The sequence below is a fragment of the Oncorhynchus keta genome, chromosome 15, assembly GCF_023373465.1.
Source record: "Oncorhynchus keta strain PuntledgeMale-10-30-2019 chromosome 15, Oket_V2, whole genome shotgun sequence".
Lineage (NCBI taxonomy): Eukaryota > Metazoa > Chordata > Actinopteri > Salmoniformes > Salmonidae > Oncorhynchus > Oncorhynchus keta.
The window spans coordinates 12763174-12782303 of NC_068435.1; the positions used below are offsets into that span (position 1 = coordinate 12763174).

At 39.4% G+C, this 19130-nt stretch overlaps 2 protein-coding genes across 3 annotated transcripts; both read left to right on the forward strand.

Moving 5' to 3' along the window:
- The first annotated feature begins 1932 nt into the window (after nucleotides 1-1932).
- LOC118372166 (regulator of G-protein signaling 21-like) lies at nucleotides 1933-5562 on the forward strand. Of its 2 annotated transcripts, none has more exons than XM_035757962.2 (4): nucleotides 1933-2052; nucleotides 2276-2438; nucleotides 2731-2897; nucleotides 3896-5562. In XM_035757962.2, exons 2-4 carry the CDS (start codon nucleotides 2330-2332, stop codon nucleotides 4064-4066), a joined length of 447 nt encoding a protein of 148 aa, XP_035613855.1. In that variant the 5' UTR covers nucleotides 1933-2052; nucleotides 2276-2329; the 3' UTR covers nucleotides 4067-5562. The 2 variants fall into 2 exon arrangements, with proteins under 2 accessions (XP_035613855.1, XP_035613856.1); XM_035757963.2 differs by having other exon boundaries at nucleotides 2359-2438.
- Nucleotides 5563-10886: 5324 nt separating this feature from the next.
- Nucleotides 10887-13429, forward strand: LOC118372165 (regulator of G-protein signaling 21-like). The gene is made up of 5 exons (XM_035757961.2): nucleotides 10887-11063; nucleotides 11292-11351; nucleotides 11443-11504; nucleotides 11793-11959; nucleotides 12338-13429. Exons 1-5 carry the CDS (start codon nucleotides 10981-10983, stop codon nucleotides 12521-12523), a joined length of 558 nt encoding a protein of 185 aa, XP_035613854.1. The 5' UTR covers nucleotides 10887-10980; the 3' UTR covers nucleotides 12524-13429.
- The last annotated feature ends 5701 nt before the right edge of the window (nucleotides 13430-19130 follow it).

Genomic DNA, 19130 nt, shown 5'->3' on the forward strand with positions numbered 1-19130 from the left:
CAGCTAGGTGATATGGTGTTGGAAGAGGAAGACACTAGTATAAGTGTAACACCTGTACATTATTGGTGTAATAAACATTTCACAATGTCATATCTACATGGAAGCTATTTCTGTTTTTGTGTGGGATGCTTTCAAAGCCAACTATTTTGGCTTGACTTCAATGAGAAACATCCAGCTATGTATTGTTAGGAGGCATAGTATCTACCCACCTAAATAAATAACAACCACAGAATTAACCAGCTATGTATTGTTAGGAGGCATAGTATCTACCCACCTAAATAAATAACAACCACAGAATTAACCAGCTATGTATTGTTAGGAGGCATAGTATCTACCCACCTAAATAAATAACAACCAAATCAGCAATAAACTTTGTCTCAGAGTCTGAAGTGCACCGATGACAACACTTCTAAGCACTGTGCGAGACAGGCACCTCTTTTGAAAATCAAATGTCCTTGTCTTGGTTTGTCCACACGGATGCAAATCGGGATCGTTGTGGTGTTTTCCATCACCTGGTGAGATTTACATTCCTGGTTTTGTTTTGGAAGCACATTAGGTCTTGGGTTGGATGACAATATGGGGGTCAGGATAGGTGAGCGACACAGGCAGCACTGTCCTCGTACACCATGAAGACTTGCCTTCATATACCATGACACACCATCTTTTATCTTCATTAGACAATACATCACGTGTCTGACACACATGGGGTTGGGTTTCCTATAGGCAGAAAGGGTATACCTTGCACTGATTGCAACTGTTGATGACCTTTGACCCTGCATCTCCACCAGATGTTAAATACTTAGCACCACTCAAAAGCACACAAATCATGTAGTAACTCCAATGTACATGCTCTGATTCGCACAAAAGCCAATGAAGCCTAGTTGTATTGTAGAATTAGATTTGGCAGACATATATCTTATGCAGTATGCACAGAGTGCAGCCCAGTGCATAGCATACCATATTGTTGTCCATGTGTCCTTGAGATGAATGTGATAGTCCACAACGGATATGCAAATCCAGTGTAATACACAGGACGCAGGGCATTTCCCTTTATGCTCTATTCGTTTACAGCCAGGCTCCCGTCGACTGGCTTCATCAGACAGGACGCAGGGCATTTCCCTTTATGCTCTATTCGTTTACAGCCAGGCTCCCGTCGACTGGCTTCATCAGACAGGTCGCAGGGCATTTCCCTTTATGCTCTATTCGTTTACAGCCAGGCTCCCGTCGACTGGCTTCATCAGACAGGTCGCAGGGCATTTCCCTTTATGCTCTATTCGTTTACAGCCAGGCTCCCGTCGACTGGCTTCATCAGACAGGTCGCAGTTGTAAATGACAACTTGTTCTCAACTAGCCTACCTGGTTAAATAAAGGTGAAATAAAGGTTCAATAAAGGAGAAATAAAATATATGTATTGGGGAACCCTGCACTGGCTATTCTTCTGTAATAATATATAGCCATGTATGTTTATTTTATGAATCTTGTTTTAACTGCCTATGGATGACTATCTAAAAGAGATTTTGCACGTTGTTTTACTGTGCAGTATTTATCCACTGAGAAATAATGTGGTGAAACGGTTCATTGTACTCTCTTTTGACATTAGGGTCCTTCTGTAGCTCAGTTGGTAGAGCATGGCGCTTGTAACGCCAGGGTAGTGGGTTCGATTCCCGGGACCACCCATACGTAGAATGTATGCACACATGACTGTAAGTCGCTTTGGATAAAAGCGTCTGCTAAATGGCATATTATTATTATTATTAGGATTATGTACTCTGCCTTTCATCCTCATATCTATAAATGATATTGAGGTGGACAGGATATAACAGAAGCCACTCCTTGAATCAGAGGTGTATACTCTCTCACCAAATATTTATATATATACCCTCTCTCCAAACATCACCTTTGCATACTGATTTTCATGTGTTCCAAGGGAGCCTTGTTTAGATCAGTCCATGCAACTTAACTCCTTCACCTCAAAACAATCCCAATCTCAGCTTCACACTGGCAGGAACTATTTTCTCTCTCCCAGACAGACAACGCAGCCATGGCAATAAAGTGAGTTTCTTTATGTCTGATTCTGTAAATTAATAACTAAATTTTTCAACGCAAATTACAACTTGCTACAGAAATGTGAAGTGTCGTATGTCCATTTTGGGATTTAAGTCGATATAAATATATAATGTATTGGATAACAGGTCATTTGAATTTTTGATGCTCTGTTGACTGGACAAAAAAAAAACGAATTGATGAAAACGATATGAATCTATTTTCTCTCCAGGTGTGAGGTAGATTTGATATTGTGTTTTGAGAACCACTGATTACAGCGCTAGTGATGGATCTCAACACTCTTTTCAAGGGTAGATTTTGTTGCTTTCCCAAGGACCCGCTTGAAGAGGCTGAGACTTGGGGAGAGTCTGTGGACAAACTCCTGGGTTGTAAACGTGAGGACGAAGTTATATCTTTTTACTATATTGCCTGTCTGAAAGACATCACCAAGCCTGCTAAACGAGTTACGGAGGATATCGGATATAGGAAATTATTATTGTCTGTTACCAGTAACTAACTATATGTATCAAGTTAGTATTACTGCCCTTAACTAAAATGTATCAAGTTAGTATTACTGACTTTATCAGAACTCATGTTCATATACTTTATAACAATGACAAACAATGAGAAATTCCTATTTCCAATAAATCTTAAATTTTTCCTTTTCATATTCCTCCCTATTTCCAGCCGGGCAGGCGGCTTTCCGAGAATTCCTTAAATCAGAGTATAGTGAGGAGAATATTCTGTTTTGGCTGGCCTGTGAGGAGTACAAGAACATCACGTCTCTTCCAGAGATGATCTCATCTGCAAACAGGATCTACTCAGAGTTTGTAGAATGTGAAGCACCGAGACAGGTAAGTAACCATCTGGGACTATGTATCATGGTGCTGAACAGGATTGGGGAGGAACTGATTACATGTAATTGGTTACATGTAATCTGATTACAAAGAAACTGTAACTGTAATCAGTCATGTGACCTGCAAAAATATTGTAATCAGATTACAGATACTTTTGGAAAACTAGATGATTACTTCTTGGATTACTTTTAAATTCAGGAAGGATGTTGCAAAGAAAAAATATACATTATGACACATTTCCATTTTCTCAATGACATTCAATTCAGTGTTGAAAACAGATGCAAGTTTAAGTTTGTTCCACCTGAGCGAGTCTGACCACAAGTCAGAGATGACTATGATGACACACCAAATGCTTTTGATGGATCGTTTATGTCTTCCTCTAATGCCTCTTAAGGGGAAAGTAATCCAAAAGTAACTGAAAATAATATGATTACGTTACTGAGTTTTGGGTAATACAAAAGTGGCATTACTGATTACAATTTTGGACAGGTAACGAGTAACTGTAACAGATTACATTTAGAAAGTAACCTACCCAGGGCTGATTCTGAACGAGGATCAGTTTATCCTTTTAAATCATAATGAATAAGACGAAATGGGCCATGAGATAACTGATCCTAGATCAGCACTCCTACTCTGACATGCTTGACACATATGTTATCACAATTTGGTAAAACAGTATAAAACTCCACATTTCAACACTATTTGATATAACAAACTTCTCTGAAAATTAACAAATTCCTTAAAGGATCTGGTTGGATCTGCACCTGGTAATGCTTGTCATTGCGTATATGCATTTACATTTACATTTAAGTCATTTAGCAGACGCTCTTATCCAGAGCGACTTACAAATATGCAGAGATTTATTACAGATATATTTAATCGGTGTGAGCTGTGTAGTCAGTAGACATAAGATCTAGATAAATCTAGAAATTAATATAATAAAAAAAGAAAGACCAAAGAAATGCATATTACTGTACATTATGTCTTGTTTAAAGATCAATATTGATTGTGGGACCAGAGAAAATATCACCAAGAACATCTCTCAGCCGAGCCTGACCTCTTTCGACACGGCACAGAAGTTGATCTACAGTCTGATGGCCAGGGATTGTTACCCACGATTCCTCAAGTCAGACGTCTACCAGGATATGCTGAGGGGAGCAAGGTGACTCTCTCAAACGACAAACACTCTAAAAGTGTTTCTCAACCTTTTATGTACCACAGATTGGCAAGATATATATAGTCCCTCCATCCATGGAGGACCACTTAGATTAAAGGGGCAATTCACTTTTTGGAGGTGTTATCTTATTTTCAATTGACCTAGGGTTTTGTTACCTGGGATGTAGTTTAGCGATGTCCAGAATATCCTGGCTAGAACCTTTTAACCTTTTACGGCAGTGGGCTAAATCAGGGTCACACGGAGTGATTCTTGGTGGTCTTAAACAAATCTACTTTGAAACAAAAGTATACACCTCACACACATGGTTATGGGCTTACAAAAAAGAAGACACATGTACCATGTCAGATATAGAGTTGAAATGTATTCAGTTTTGAGTTTGCATCCCAATATTACACTTTATATGCATCACAGAAGACTGAAATATAACAAAACTGAAATACCAGATTACCAATCGTCTTTATTAATGATGAAATTATTAAATATATGAATAACATTCCACCCATGAGGCCAAAGACGGAGCTTTTGGTCATTGACTGCAGGAAAAGGCTACATGTAGCAATGCAAGTGGAAATGTATTGTATCATAGTGATGCAAAATAGTGAACTATCCCTTTAATGTGTGGCAATCCTTAATTGAAATAACAAAGTGGGAAACCTCTCCTCTGTTTTGGTAAAAAGCTGAGGAATGGGCCTGAAGAAATGTAACAGCGTTTACAGCATTGGAGTAAAATAAGCTAATATTTGGGGTTCTGATGGATTTTGGCAGTTGAACTATACTCGTGTGTTATATTTGTCAAGACTCAATGGGTACATATCATTAATCTATACCCCCAAAAATGGATTTCGCAACTGCAGATTGCCCCATTAAAACTAGCACTTGAGAACAGACTAAATGGCTGTCAGCTAACCATCGAACCAGAAAATCATCTAACTGGTCCAGAGGTTGAGAAACACTACTCTAAAACATGAAGTATAAACTGGTTGGTTCCAGCCCTGAATGCTGATTGTCTGACAGCTGTGGTATATCAGACCGTATACCAAGGGTATGACAAAACATTTATTTTTACTGCTATAATTACGTTGGTAACCAGTTTATAACAGCAATAAGGCACCTTGGGGGTTTGTGGTATATGGCCAATATACCACGGCTATAGGCTGATATCAGAGATAGCTTTTCTTAAACTTGTGACTACATTTCATGGGTTGATTCCATTCTCACTTAAAATAGAAGAGGAATTACTGTATATATTATAATGTGTGAAATGTTGTTGTATTTCACTGTTAGAGACTAAAGTTGCTGTTAGAGACTAAAAGTTACCCCTTTTGACCATAAATTAAATGACAAAATAAGCTCTTAATTTGTATCAATAGTATTATCACTTTTGTAATTTTATGTAATCAGATACTGTCTCAAATTGAAACTGTCTCAAAATTATCTGAATGAATCAAGCATCATATTCAAAATAAAATAAACTATGCAAATGAGTTTCCAAACTCCTGTCCTTCTGTGTGGAGAGATAGGTGCAATAGGTGTACTGACTACTGCAATACAAAGTGATATTCAGGCCTTTAAAGTTCCCAGTCAACCAGGGAGACAAAGAGAAGGACTTTTCTTTCACAATGTATCGCTATCATTTTGAATTTGATGCAAAACATCCCAATTGTTTTGATTGACCATGATTTGTGGTCCGATTAACTTCCCTTCTCCCTGGAGAGAGCACACATTCACTCCCCATTGTGGATAAATATAAATGGAAATAAGAAATATGATGCAAACTCCCTCTTGCCCGAGCTGGCATCAATCCAATACTTCAAAATCCATAAGGGGGGCGTGAGCAAGTTGACACACTTCAAGAATCCAGGCTGTATCACAACCGGCCGTGATGGGAGTCCCATAGGGCTGTATCACAACCGGCCGTGATGGGAGTCCCATAGGGCTGTATCACAACCGGCCGTGATGGGAGTCCCATAGGGCTGTATCACAACCGGCCGTGATGGGAGTCCCATAGGGCTGTATCACAGCCGGCCGTGATGGGAGTCCCATAGGGCTGTATCACAACCGGCCGTGATGGGAGTCCCATAGGGCTGTATCACAGCCGGCCGTGATGGGAGTCCCATAGGGCTGTATCACAACTGGCCGTGATGGGAGTCCCATAGGGCTGTATCACAACCGGCCGTGATGGGAGTCCCATAGGGCTGTATCACAACTGGCCGTGATGGGAGTCCCATAGGGCTGTATCACAACCGGCCGTGATGGGAGTCCCATAGGGCTGTATCACAGCCGGCCGTGATGGGAGTCCCATAGGGCTGTATCACAACTGGCCGTGATGGGAGTCCCATAGGGCGGCGCACAATTGGCCCCGTGTCATCCGGGTTTGGCCGGTGTAGGCTGTAATTATAAATAAGATTTTGTTCTTAACTGACTTGCCTAGTTAAATAAAGGTTCAATTAAAATTACAATTACATATTTTTTTAATGGTTAGAAGGGTTTTGGAGGGATATGGTCCCTGAAGTGCGTGGAGGTTTCCAACTCCAGATGGCAGCAAAGCTCTCAAATGAACTTACGTTATTGTAGTATGGAGGCGTTAACTTAATCAAATGAAACTGGCCCTGCACCAGAAGATGAGGAGAAACTTCCTCCTACAGTGAATGGTGTGTACATTTAGCACAGAAAACAGACGCTGCACAAGTTTCAGATCGACCGTTATGAACCACCACCATATTATGTTACAGACAACGTGTGGACATTTTTGGAGGAACTTTCTCATCATTGAAGGACAGTACAACGAGATTTTCAAGATTTTCAAGACTGATCAAATAAAGCTTTAAACCACAGTGTTTAGATGCTCTGAAAAGTGAGTTTAATGTGCGTACTGGGGTCAAAGGTGCATTGCTGTGCGATGGCCTGATAGAGGCCCTTTGCATACTTTACGTAACCATGGTGAGGGCATGCAAAGTGAGCCTAGGTATACAGTACATGTTTCCCAGAATACAAGTGGTTTCATAGAAAGTTTAAAGTCTCCAATGTCTGTTGGGCTTGAATTCTATACTGGCCTCTAAAAATAGCTGAAAATAGCACACACATTTTCTTCATGAAATGTCCTTTTTCTAGTTATATATAATATGGGGGGTCTGTATCCCATAGGGCGGCGCACAATTGGCCCAGCCTTGTCTGGGTTAGGGTTTGGCCGGGGTAGGCCGTTGTTGTAAATAAGAATTTGTTCTTAACTGACTTGTCTAGTTAAAATAAAAGGTTACGTTTAAATGTAAAAAAATATATAAAATATGTTATCATGTACAAAATTGTAAATAATCCAATCTGAATGCTCTGTGTGGGCTGCAGTTAGCAGGTATGTTAGGAGGTATACAATACTATCACAGTGCATTCAGTAGTCCGTTAGGTTTCAAAATAACGCACAGTACCTAATGTGTCAATATGCCAATCCTATGTCAGTGGAACATAGAACAATCCTATGTCAGTGGAACATAGAACAATCCTATGTCAGTGGAACATAGAACAATCCTATGTCAGTGGAACATAGAACAATCCTATGTCAGTGGAACATAGAACAATCCTATGTCAGTGGAACATAGAACAATCCTATGTCATTGGAACATAGAACAATCCTATGTCAGTGGAACATAGAACAATCCTATGTCAGTGGAACATAGAACAATCCTATGTCAGTGGAACATAGAACAATCCTATGTCAGTGGAACTTAGAACCATCCTATGTCAGTGGAACTTAGAACCATCCTATGTCAGTGGAACATAGAACAATCCTATGTCAGTGGAACATAGAACAATCCTATGTCAGTGGAACATAGAACAATCCTATGTCAGTGGAACATAGAACAATCCTATGTCAGTGGAACTTAGAACAATCCTATGTCATTGGAACATAGAACAATCCTATGTCAGTGGAACATAGAACAATCCTATGTCAGTGGAACATAGAACAATCCTATGTCAGTGGAACTTAGAACCATCCTATGTCAGTGGAACTTAGAACCATCCTATGTCAGTGGAACATAGAACAATCCTATGTCATTGGAACATAGAACAATCCTATGTCAGTGGAACTTAGAACCATCCTATGTCAGTGGAACATAGAACAATCCTATGTCATTGGAACTTAGAACCATCCTATGTCAGTGGAACATAGAACAATCCTATGACATTGGAACTTAGAACCATCCTATGTCAGTGGAACATGGAACAATCCTATGTCATTGGAACTTAGAACCATCCTATGTCAGTGGAACTTAGAACAATCCTATGTCAGTGGAACATAGAACAATCCTATGTCATTGGAACATAGAACAATCCTATGTCAGTGGAACATAGAACAATCCTATGTCAGTGGAACATAGAACAATTCTATGTCAGTGGAACTTAGAACCATCCTATGTCAGTGGAACTTAGAACCATCCTATGTCAGTGGAACATAGAACAATCCTATGTCAGTGGAACATAGAACAATCCTATGTCAGTGGAACATAGAACAATCCTATGTCAGTGGAACATAGAACAATCCTATGTCAGTGGAACATAGAACAATCCTATGTCATTGGAACTTAGAACCATCCTATGTCAGTGGAACATAGAACAATCCTATGTCATTGGAACATAGAACAATCCTATGTCAGTGGAACATAGAACAATCCTATGTCAGTGGAACTTAGAACAATCCTATGTCATTGGAACATAGAACAATCCTATGTCAGTGGAACATAGAACAATCCTATGTCAGTGGAACATAGAACAATCCTATGTCAGTGGAACTTAGAACAATCCTATGTCATTGGAACTTAGAACAATCCTATGTCAGTGGACTGACTTTAGCTCATGTCGAATACACTGCCTCCCATATATTTAATTTATGGGATATTTAATTTATTTATTTTCAGGTCCTCATATGACATTACACATTTCAGTTGGCTGCGTAGGACAGAGGAAGTAGGTGGTTTGGTCAGTCACATGTGATCTGCCAAACGAAAGTGGGACGTTTTGTTCTGTTTGGTTTTTGAATGTTCAGGTTATTTTCAGAGGTGCTATGTAAACTACATGGCAGGGGTGGGGTTAAGTTGTGAACACCACAACTTCCTCTGGGTTTTCTCTGCTCTTATTTACCTCTAATGGTGGTAGACCTACTGTACAGTACAAATCTACAAGGCGTGCACACAAACACTCAGATGCACACAGAGAGAGAGAGAGAGAGAATGGGAGAGAGAGATTAACGGATACAAAGCTGACAGGAATGCTTTAAAGTGATGAGAAAAACTGCTGAATTGAACCTGCATTGCTGTGGTCAATATACTATTTGAATATCATTTGTTTTATGTTGATCTACAATCTTTACATGACACATCATACAGAACAGGACACAGCATGAAACGGTCACGTATTCCTGAGGACTGTATGTGAAGCATTATGTTCTCTGCTACCATGTGACCATCTTACTGTTATCCTGACTGATTCTTCCCAGTGGCACTAACTGTTAGCATCACTGATGTAAAAGCCACTCTGACTACTGGTTTTGTCAGCTCAGTTGTCATATGCTAAAGATCTGCCTTTCTTTTTAACTTGAAGATGCAGTCTGGGATATTAAAGCACTTACAAATGTGGAACATATCGTACAAATTTACAGGACGTAACATGTCATAGGAAATGGATGATGTAGTACACAATTGTTCACAACTTTCGGGGACCCCTTTCAAAACTACTGGCTAAAATATGTTTTAAAGCTCTGGAGAACCACTTTAAGTGTCTTTGACAGCATGATGTCTAAACCTATAGTCAAGACTAACTTAAAAAAAAAAAAAATTAATTACTATTGTGATCCGGCCCCAATGTATCTGTGTATATGACATACGGTATATGATTGGTTCTCTGTGACAGAAAAGGAAATGTCGGAGGCCACTACTGGCAGACTAAAAGATGGGCAGTGGGGGTTTTCAGTGATGAATCCAGGCAAATATTTGAGGTACTATATTTTCCCTACTGCTTGTACCCTATTCCATTTGTAATATATGCCATTTAGCAGATGCTTACAGTCATGCATGCATACATTTTACATATGGGTGGTCCCGGGAATCTAACCCACTTATCCTGCCGTTGCAAGCGCCAAGCTCTACCATCTGAGCTACAAAAGACCAATAACGTCTGCCAAAAACTCCAGATGAGATGATTAATGAGGAAATAATCCATCCAGGTGTCATGATACCAACTCTACTGACACCTACACCAACATATTGTACTGTACTGTCTCATACAAAAGGTTATACTCTTCAAAAGGCAAAAGTTTATGTTGGTAGAAAGTCTAGTAAAAAAAAAAAGCAGGCATTGACGCACACCCCAAAAATGCTTGTAAATGTGTTAACTAACAGAGGGTAAACTGTATTTAAAAATAAAAAAAGATATAGAGTCACATGTAGAATGGTGGAAACAGAAGTTCCAGAATCATGGGACCTGAAATCAAAAGGCCTTCTTATGAAAGTACAACTTCCACCTGACAAATGTTTGAAAACTTTAACAATTTGATTTTTTTTTTACCTATGCCAACGAGCAGAGTACAGGTAAATATCTGCTTATCTGTTGTTTAAATTTCCACTGTCATATTTGCATCTCCTGGCCTTACTCTCGACAGGCAATGACCTGTGCAGGTTTCTGAACGTGCAGACAAGCAACTGCATTGAGCTGGTCTGAACAGACGAGCGTCATACCTTACTTCCTCTATTTTTGCGGTTTGTAACGAACGAAACGCATGACGCTCACAGCAGCCATATTCTGTATAAAGAGGGGTGTTGATGAGACTGTCAAAATAGATACACTTTGACAACTAACAGAGAACCACAACACTGAGTGCTACATACACAGAACCCAACTATTGTTCCCCCAAACATGCCTATCTCCGTCACGTCACCATCAAGGGAACTGCATTCACACAGCATGGACATGGACGACAAGAGGAGAAATCAGACGAGGTGAGTTTTTGCAGTATTGTTGATACATTTTACATTCAAAGTTGGTTTATTGGTCCTTCGGCACTTGTGCACATTTAATTGTTGTAAAAAAAAAAACACATTGAATGATGTTGCTGGTTTCCTTTGCACTTAGGAACCAGATATCTTTTGGGTTTATTGTGCATGTGGACTTTTTTGTGTGTATTCTTGTGTTTCACAGTGTATTCACCTATTTACTTCATGTTTCAGAGGAAGCGACTTGAAATCCAGACTACAGCGCAGACCTTCCCAATCCCCCAACACTGAACGGTAAATAAGGTAGAATCTGTCAGGACACATCCAGGATCCACATCTCCATCCAGGGTTTTGATCTGAAACTAAATGTCCTCCACATTTACAGACTTAGCCCTGAGGAAATGATCCTGTGGTCCCAGTCTTTGGAGAGACTTCTCGCATCGAAATGTAAGCATTTCATGTACTTCAAAACAACATTTAAACATACAACAGGAGGTTGATGATATAATCGTCATATGTCCATTTTCATAGGTTTGCAGGTTGTTCAGCCTAGCTAAGTCTGTCTGTGTGTGTGTGTGTGTGTGTGTGTGTGTGTGTGTGTGTGTGTGTGTGTGTGTGTGTGTGTGTGTGTGTGTGTGTGTGTGTGTGTGTGTGTGTGTGTGTGTGTGTGTGTGTGTGTGTGTGTGTGTGTGTGTGTGTGTGTGTGTGTGTGTGTGTGCCCCCTCCCCTCTTTAGATGGCATGACAACATTTCAAGCCTTCCTGAAGTCGGAGTTCAGTGACGAGAACATTGAGTTCTGGCTGATCTGTCAAGACTACAAGAAGATCAAGTCGTCCTTCAGGCTGTCCTCCAGGGCCAAGAAAATCTACAAGACATATATTGAAGCCGAGGCTCCAAAAGAGGTATGTTGTAGTCAGAGGGCTGTTTTTACACACGATTCAACGTGGAGTGCCTGGATTACTGCCCTTAACCGTGGTATATTGGCCATATACCACAAACCCCCAAGGTGCCTTATTGCTATTATAAACTGGTAACAAACTTAATTAGAACAGTAAAAATAAATATTTTGTCATACCTGTGGTATAAGGTCTGATATATCATGGCTTTCAGCCAATCAGCATTCAGGGCTCAAACCACCCAGTTTATAATACTTTACGAAAAGCATGTAGATCTTTGATCATGTATGTATGTATTTACTATACTATATTTACTATTTACTATATATGGACACATCTGCTTGTATCCACCAAGTCTCATCAGTTTACTCTCTCTCTCGCCAGATCAACATTGACCACCAGACCAGAGATCTCATCAGGCGGAATGTGAAGACGCCCACCACAGTTTGCTTCGACGAGGCCCAAAGGATTGTGTACAGATTGATGGAGAAAGACTCCTACCCCAGGTTCCTCAGATCCAACATCTACAGGACCTTACTGGACTCTGCATCAGACTACATTAAGGTGTAAATGAATACCAACGGTAGAAACTGGACCGAGGCTTCCAACAATGGACTGCAATGTTAGACAGCCAAGAAGGGTTTCAAATGGGATTCCTAAGAAGATGTTTCCAAATGTGAATTCTACTGGGTACAGAGATAAGAGGCCAAAGGGAAACAGAACGTACAGAAGCGACTTTGAATCCTTGTTGACATTTGTGTCTAGTAGTCTATGTGCTTCCACTTGAAAGATAAACACAACAGGGGCAGCAGCAGCTAGTGGTTAAGAGCATTGCGCCAGTAACTGAAAAGTCACTGGTTTGAATCCCTGAGTTGACTAGGTGATGTGCCCTTAAGCAAGGTGCTTAACCCTAATTGCTCCTGTGAGTCGCTCTGGATAAGAGAGTCAGCTAAATTAATAAAAATGTAAAATAAACATATGATACATAGAAAAGGATTACATAGAACAAAGAAATAGATTGTATTTCTATGACAGAGATGGGGTGCTGGGGGATTACCTTGCAGAGTATGTGATAGTTAGGGACTTTCTGTGTCTTGGGGGATGTTTTCAAGGATGCATATTATGTAGCATGTTAACAGCCAGAGCAGCAACTGCATGAGCAGGTATCTGCAGTTGATCAGTGGAGTTATTTGATGAGATATTAGATAGGATTATCTACTAAGTGTGTCTTTTAAAACCAATAGTTTTAGAATAGGATATGTTTTTACTCTGACACCACGCCATGAGGCATGTAAGCTGAAAAACATTATAACATGTTGGAGAATTAATATGTGAAGGAATGACAATGTAAACATGTTCTTGTTGCACTGTATATATGTAAAAACAAAAAGATTTCCAACGTAATGAATGTATTTGTTTGCTAAATTAGGATCTTACTGAATATAATTTCAATAAAAACACATACATACACAACAATTACTGCTTCAATCCTTCAAAACACTGATAATTTACTTAGAACATTCTAAGGTTTATTAAAGACCAGTTTTGTTGAAGAAGCTTCACACATTTTACTGAAAAGGTCACTTTTTACTTCAAGCATTTGTGTAAATTATGCATTATGCATCTGAACCAAATAACAGCCAGATAGTTTAACAGTTAATGCATAGAAAGATAGAACATATTCCAAGCCTTTTTTATAAGACATCATAAAGGCTCCTACATGCTAATAACAACTTATAAAGCATTACACCAGGATGCTTTAGTTTAGGTCAAGTGTTACCATGAGAAGGTTTTGGCGGGAGAGAATCTAACTTTATGTGGCAGTTTGTCGCTTCCTGTACCAGTTCTCTGTTTCAGATGTGTTTGGTTGTTGATTGAGGTAGTGAGACAAAAAATGAAAAATACATCATGACAAATCGTCATAATTTCCTTGTTTAGACAACACTGTGTATTAGTAACCAGTCTCTACTCATTTAACTGGGTCATGTGACAGTCAGAAGCCTCAGAACGGTCGGGTTAGCAGACTTTCTATCTCGTCAGAAGAACAGGATGTGTGGAAGTTTTTTTTGCGCTGTGTTCTGACGGAGAGAGACATAGCACAGACATATCATTGACAAAAATCTGCAAGTTGAAAATCCTGCTTATCAGGCACAGAAACGTATTACTTGTTTCCCACAAGTGTATCAAAGGTTGTGAGCTCTGAAAACAACGTGTTCACTCTGTAATGACTGTAATAACAATATATTGAATGCATTATCAGAAATTACCGTAACTAAACAAATTATTGGGAGTAATGGTAAATGTACTACTGGTGATATATTGTATGTAATGGGGAATTGATAGAAGTTAACTATCAGAGGGCAAACAATTTACACAATGAAGTTATGAAATAAATACACACAAATTGGCAGGAGAGAGTGCATTCTGGAGAGAGACACACATTGTGCATCTAAACCACACTTCCCTTCTTTTAAATTATACCCAAGACGGTTTATCTTCATACATACTGTAGGCCTAAGGCAGTGTTTCCAACAGTCCTCCAGGACTGCCAACAGCACACAATTTTGTTGTAGCCCTGGACAGTGTTGATGTTAGTTGACAAGTGTAATCAGGTTTTCTTGTCCAGGGCTACAACAAAATTGTGTGCTGTTGGCAGTCCTGGAGGACTGTTGGAAACACTGCCTTAGGCCTACAGTATGTATGAAGATAAACCATCTTGGGTATAATTTGGCCCAAGGAATACTCTCAGGAACGGTTTCAGGTCCAACACAGTAGCCATTTATGGAAAACCAATGCAATTTCAAATGAATGCCATTTCATTTATTATGTCAATTTTATCAAATTGCTTGGGTTGACACCTTGTTTCGACACAACTGTTTATGTGCTAAGGTTTGCATGATAGCTCATTCTACTCTGGGTTTGGGGGCTCCTGTAACAAATGGTACCCCGATTGGCAGTGCCACTTCTGTCACAACAGGCGGTAAGATGCACACTGGTAACCAGCTTGCACCCGGCACTGAACCACACACATTAAAAAATAGACCCAGGGGGAGAAAAAAAAAACGCTATAATGAAGGTTATCACACCCGCCACAGGTACCAGTGCCAAAGCACCATTACAATCCAGCTGGAAGAAGCTCTGGGAAGAAAAAAAAATCACCCCTTCTGTGGTAACAGACAGAGGCTATTCTTAATTTAATCTAATTTCCAGGAACCAATTGCCTATAGAGCACATAACCTGTATCACTAAGCACCTCATAGGGACTAGTGAGCTACAGGCAGGAAACAGCAATGAATCATTGTAATGCGTCACCTATGAGGGAGGAGTTGTGGACAGAACACACTAAACAGAAAATAACTACACACAAAACCCATGTGGGCAAGAGCTACCTAAGTATGGTTCTCAATCAGAGACAACGATAGACAGCTGTCCCTGATTGAGAACCACACCCGGCCAAACACTGAAATCAAAAACAGAAAATGAACATAGAATGCCCACCCTAGTCACACCCTGGCCTAACCAAAATAGAGAATAAAAAGCCTCTCTATGGCCAGGGCGTGACAGTTTGTGGTAACAAAGAAAGGTTAGGCCCTTCAGAACATGACCACAAATTAAGTATATCTATGTTTGGGCCTGTATTCACAAAGCGTCTCAGAGTAGTGTTGAAGTAGGATCGGTTTTGCCTTTTAAATCATAATGAATAAAAGAGAAGACCTGATCCTAGATCACAGGGTCGTAGGTAACTTAGTGGTTAGAGCGTTTGGGGCAGTAATCGAAAAGGTTGCTGGATTGAATCCATGAACCGGCAAGGTAAAAATCTGTCGTTCTGCCTCTGGTCAAGGCAGTTAACCCACTGTTCCTAGGCCGTCATTGTAAACAAGAATTTGTTCTTAATTAACTGACTTGCCTAGTTAAATAAAGCTTCAACTTTAAAATAAAATAAATCAGCTCTCCTACTCTGAGACTCTTTGTGAATATGGGTCCTGGTGTTAGACTATTCCTGGGCTGAATACACTTCCTGTTGGTTGGCTACAACACAGATCCTATATGCAGACTACCACCTGTCAGAGAACATTCCAGTCATTCCTCACCACACCTTCATCCACTGAGGTGTATTTTTAACTCCTCAAAGAGTCTATTTAAATAACATTCTTGACCTGATTGAACAGGATCCTCAACCTGATGATGGAATAGCATGAGATAACATCTTGGGTAAAGGCCACAAACCCAAGTAACTCATAGATTACATTCTTCCTATTGAACAGCTAATAACATAGCAGTAGTCTACTAACAGCAGTCTAGTCTACTTGTTACTTCATTGTACAGTTTTAATCTTTCCGAAACTTCTAGCAATGTTTCTGCCCATATCCACACGTTTTATGTCTCACAAAAACAATACAAAAACAGGTGCAAATGCTTTGTAGATTAGGACCCCCTGAACTCTACATTTTGTCTCGCATACAAAGTTAGACAACTCAAAGCACTTGCAATCCTAAAGGGAACATGCAGATACACACTTATTCTCTAAACAATCAATTAATCAATTTTATGTAGCACATTTCTTACAGAGAATGTATTTTAAAGTGCTTAACGATTCCTTGGATGTGCTGGAGTTTGTTATGGTGGTCTAAAACCGACACTGGACCATGCATTGCCCTATGCTATGGAGATTTGAATTCCCCCATCTTCAACTTTAAAGCATGTCCATCCACTTATATTCTATCTTTCTCCAATGTATCTTTCTTATGAAGTCACACACACACACAAAAACACATTTGGATTGATCTAAGTCACAAATAAAATGGTGACATAAACACAACAACTCCTGTTTCCTCAGTTTTTATATTAATGACGCGTTGTGTTGTCGCTTCGAGATCAGTTTGATCAATGATGAACACGTCAGCTGATATCCAATGATTACACCTTCTAAAGACAAGAATGTGATTCCATTCAAAAACTAGAACTTCCTCGTAATGCATTGTTATGTACAGATGTAGGATCTTAATTTGAGTCAGATTGCTACAGCAGGAAAATAATTCTGCAGCAACAGGAAATGTGAATTATTTTGTGGATTATAATGAATGGACATTTATGTAGGGGTTGATACATTTTATATTAGGATAAATCAAGTCTGAAATTTCTAAATGGTAATTACAAACTTTAGGAGCATTTTGAAAACTCAAATACACTACACGTTTGCATTTCCTGTAGTGCAGGAAAATTCTCTGCAAATTAAGATCCTACATCTGTAATTAGCCAATAATAAATACAAATTATTAATAAAAATAATAAAGGGGAGCATGAGGTCTGAATCTCGTTGCTCTCACGTGTCCTCATCTATTATTCCACAAAAGGCCTGGCAAGTAAATGTGAGGAATTGGAGTGACGCTTGTCAGATAAAAGCACGCCCAGCTGACCCATAACATTCTGAGACCCATATGTCTCTTAGAGCATGGTGAGACCATGGTTGTCCTATGGTTATTTTGCGTACAACCTTCCCACAACTTTCTGGGAATGGTGCAGGATAGTTTCTTGGTATTTCATTAATTTAACAACACTTTTACTAAAAGTTTCTTACATAGTTACATTTCATTTCAATGTTGGTGATGTTCTAGGAACATTCTCGAACTGGTAAAGTTTGACATTGAGAATGTTCTAAAAGAAGAATGTAAAGATAAAAAAACATTCTTCTGTGGAAATTTCAGTACTTCAGCATAACGTTTCCTACAGTCTTCCTCATGGTTCTAATTCAAATCAAATCAAAATTCAACCCAATTTTATTTATCACATACATATGGTTAGCAGATGTTAATGCGAGTGTAGCGAAATGCTTGTGCTTCTAGTTCCGACAGTGCAGTAATATTTAACAAGTAATCTAACAATACTCCAACAACTACCTAATACACACAAATCTAAAGGGGTGAATTAGAATATGTACATATAAGTATATGGATGAGTAATGGGCGAGCGGCATAGGCAAGGTGCAATAGATGGTATAAAATACAGTATATACATATAGTATGAGTAATGTAAGATATGTAAACATTATTAAAGTGCCATTATTTAGTGTATTGTATAAAGTGACTAGTGATCCATTTATTAAAGTGGCCAGTGATTGGGTCTCAATGTAGGCAGCAGCCTCTCTGAGTTAGTGGTGGCTGTTTAGCAGTTTGATGGCCTTGAGATAGAAGCTGTTTTTCAGTCTCTCAGTCTCAGCTTTGATGCACCTGTACTGACCTCTCCTTCTGGATGGTAGTGGTGTGAACATGCAGTAGCTCGGGCAGTTGATGTCCTTGATGATATTTTTGGCCATCATGTGACATCGGGTGCTGTAGGTGTCCTGGAGAGCAGGAAGTTTGCCCCCAGTGATGCGTTGTGCAGACTGCACCACCCTCTGGAGAGCCATACGGTTGAGGGTGGTGCAGTTGCCGTACCAGGCTGTGATACAGCCCGACAGGATGCTCTCGATTGTGCATCTGTAAAAGTTTGTTCTCAAATTGTTCCAAGGACATTAATTAACAACGTTCTTCTGTGGGAATTTCAGTAATTCAGCATAAAGTTTTCTACAGGTTTCCTCGTGGCTCTATGTAAAGTAATATTCTCAAATTATTCGGGGAACAAGATGAAAACTTTCCATAAAAACCACAAGAAAACATTAGCAACGTTCAGAGAATGTTACAAGAATGTTATTTTGAAACATACAACTTGTTAATTGTGTTCAGATGTGTTGGCCATGCCCGCTAATTGGCCACACCTGATCTTAATGAGTGATTGTTTCCTTTGAAATAGGCTAAAATGAACAGCTTTGTATACCTAAAAAAAACACAACATGCTTGCTCCATCCTGGTGGCGCAGTGGACTAAATTCATGGTTAGAGAGCATATGATTATAGGTTTTAATCTAACTGATGCTGTGTAACAATAACAAATAAATGTGTTTGTATGATTAATGCGTAAAGAAATTAATTTCCCATGTGTCCAATAGGTGCTTGGAGTTCAAAAATTATTACCCAAAATAAGCTCGCAATGTTATTAGAAGTCTTATTGAAAAATTATTCTGTCAGAGTTTTAAGGAAGTTATTCGAAAACCCCCAAATAAACCTATAATGTCCATTCTCAGAGTGTTAATTAAACCTCCGAGGAGAACAATCAAGGAACCAGAGTTGGTTACTACATGG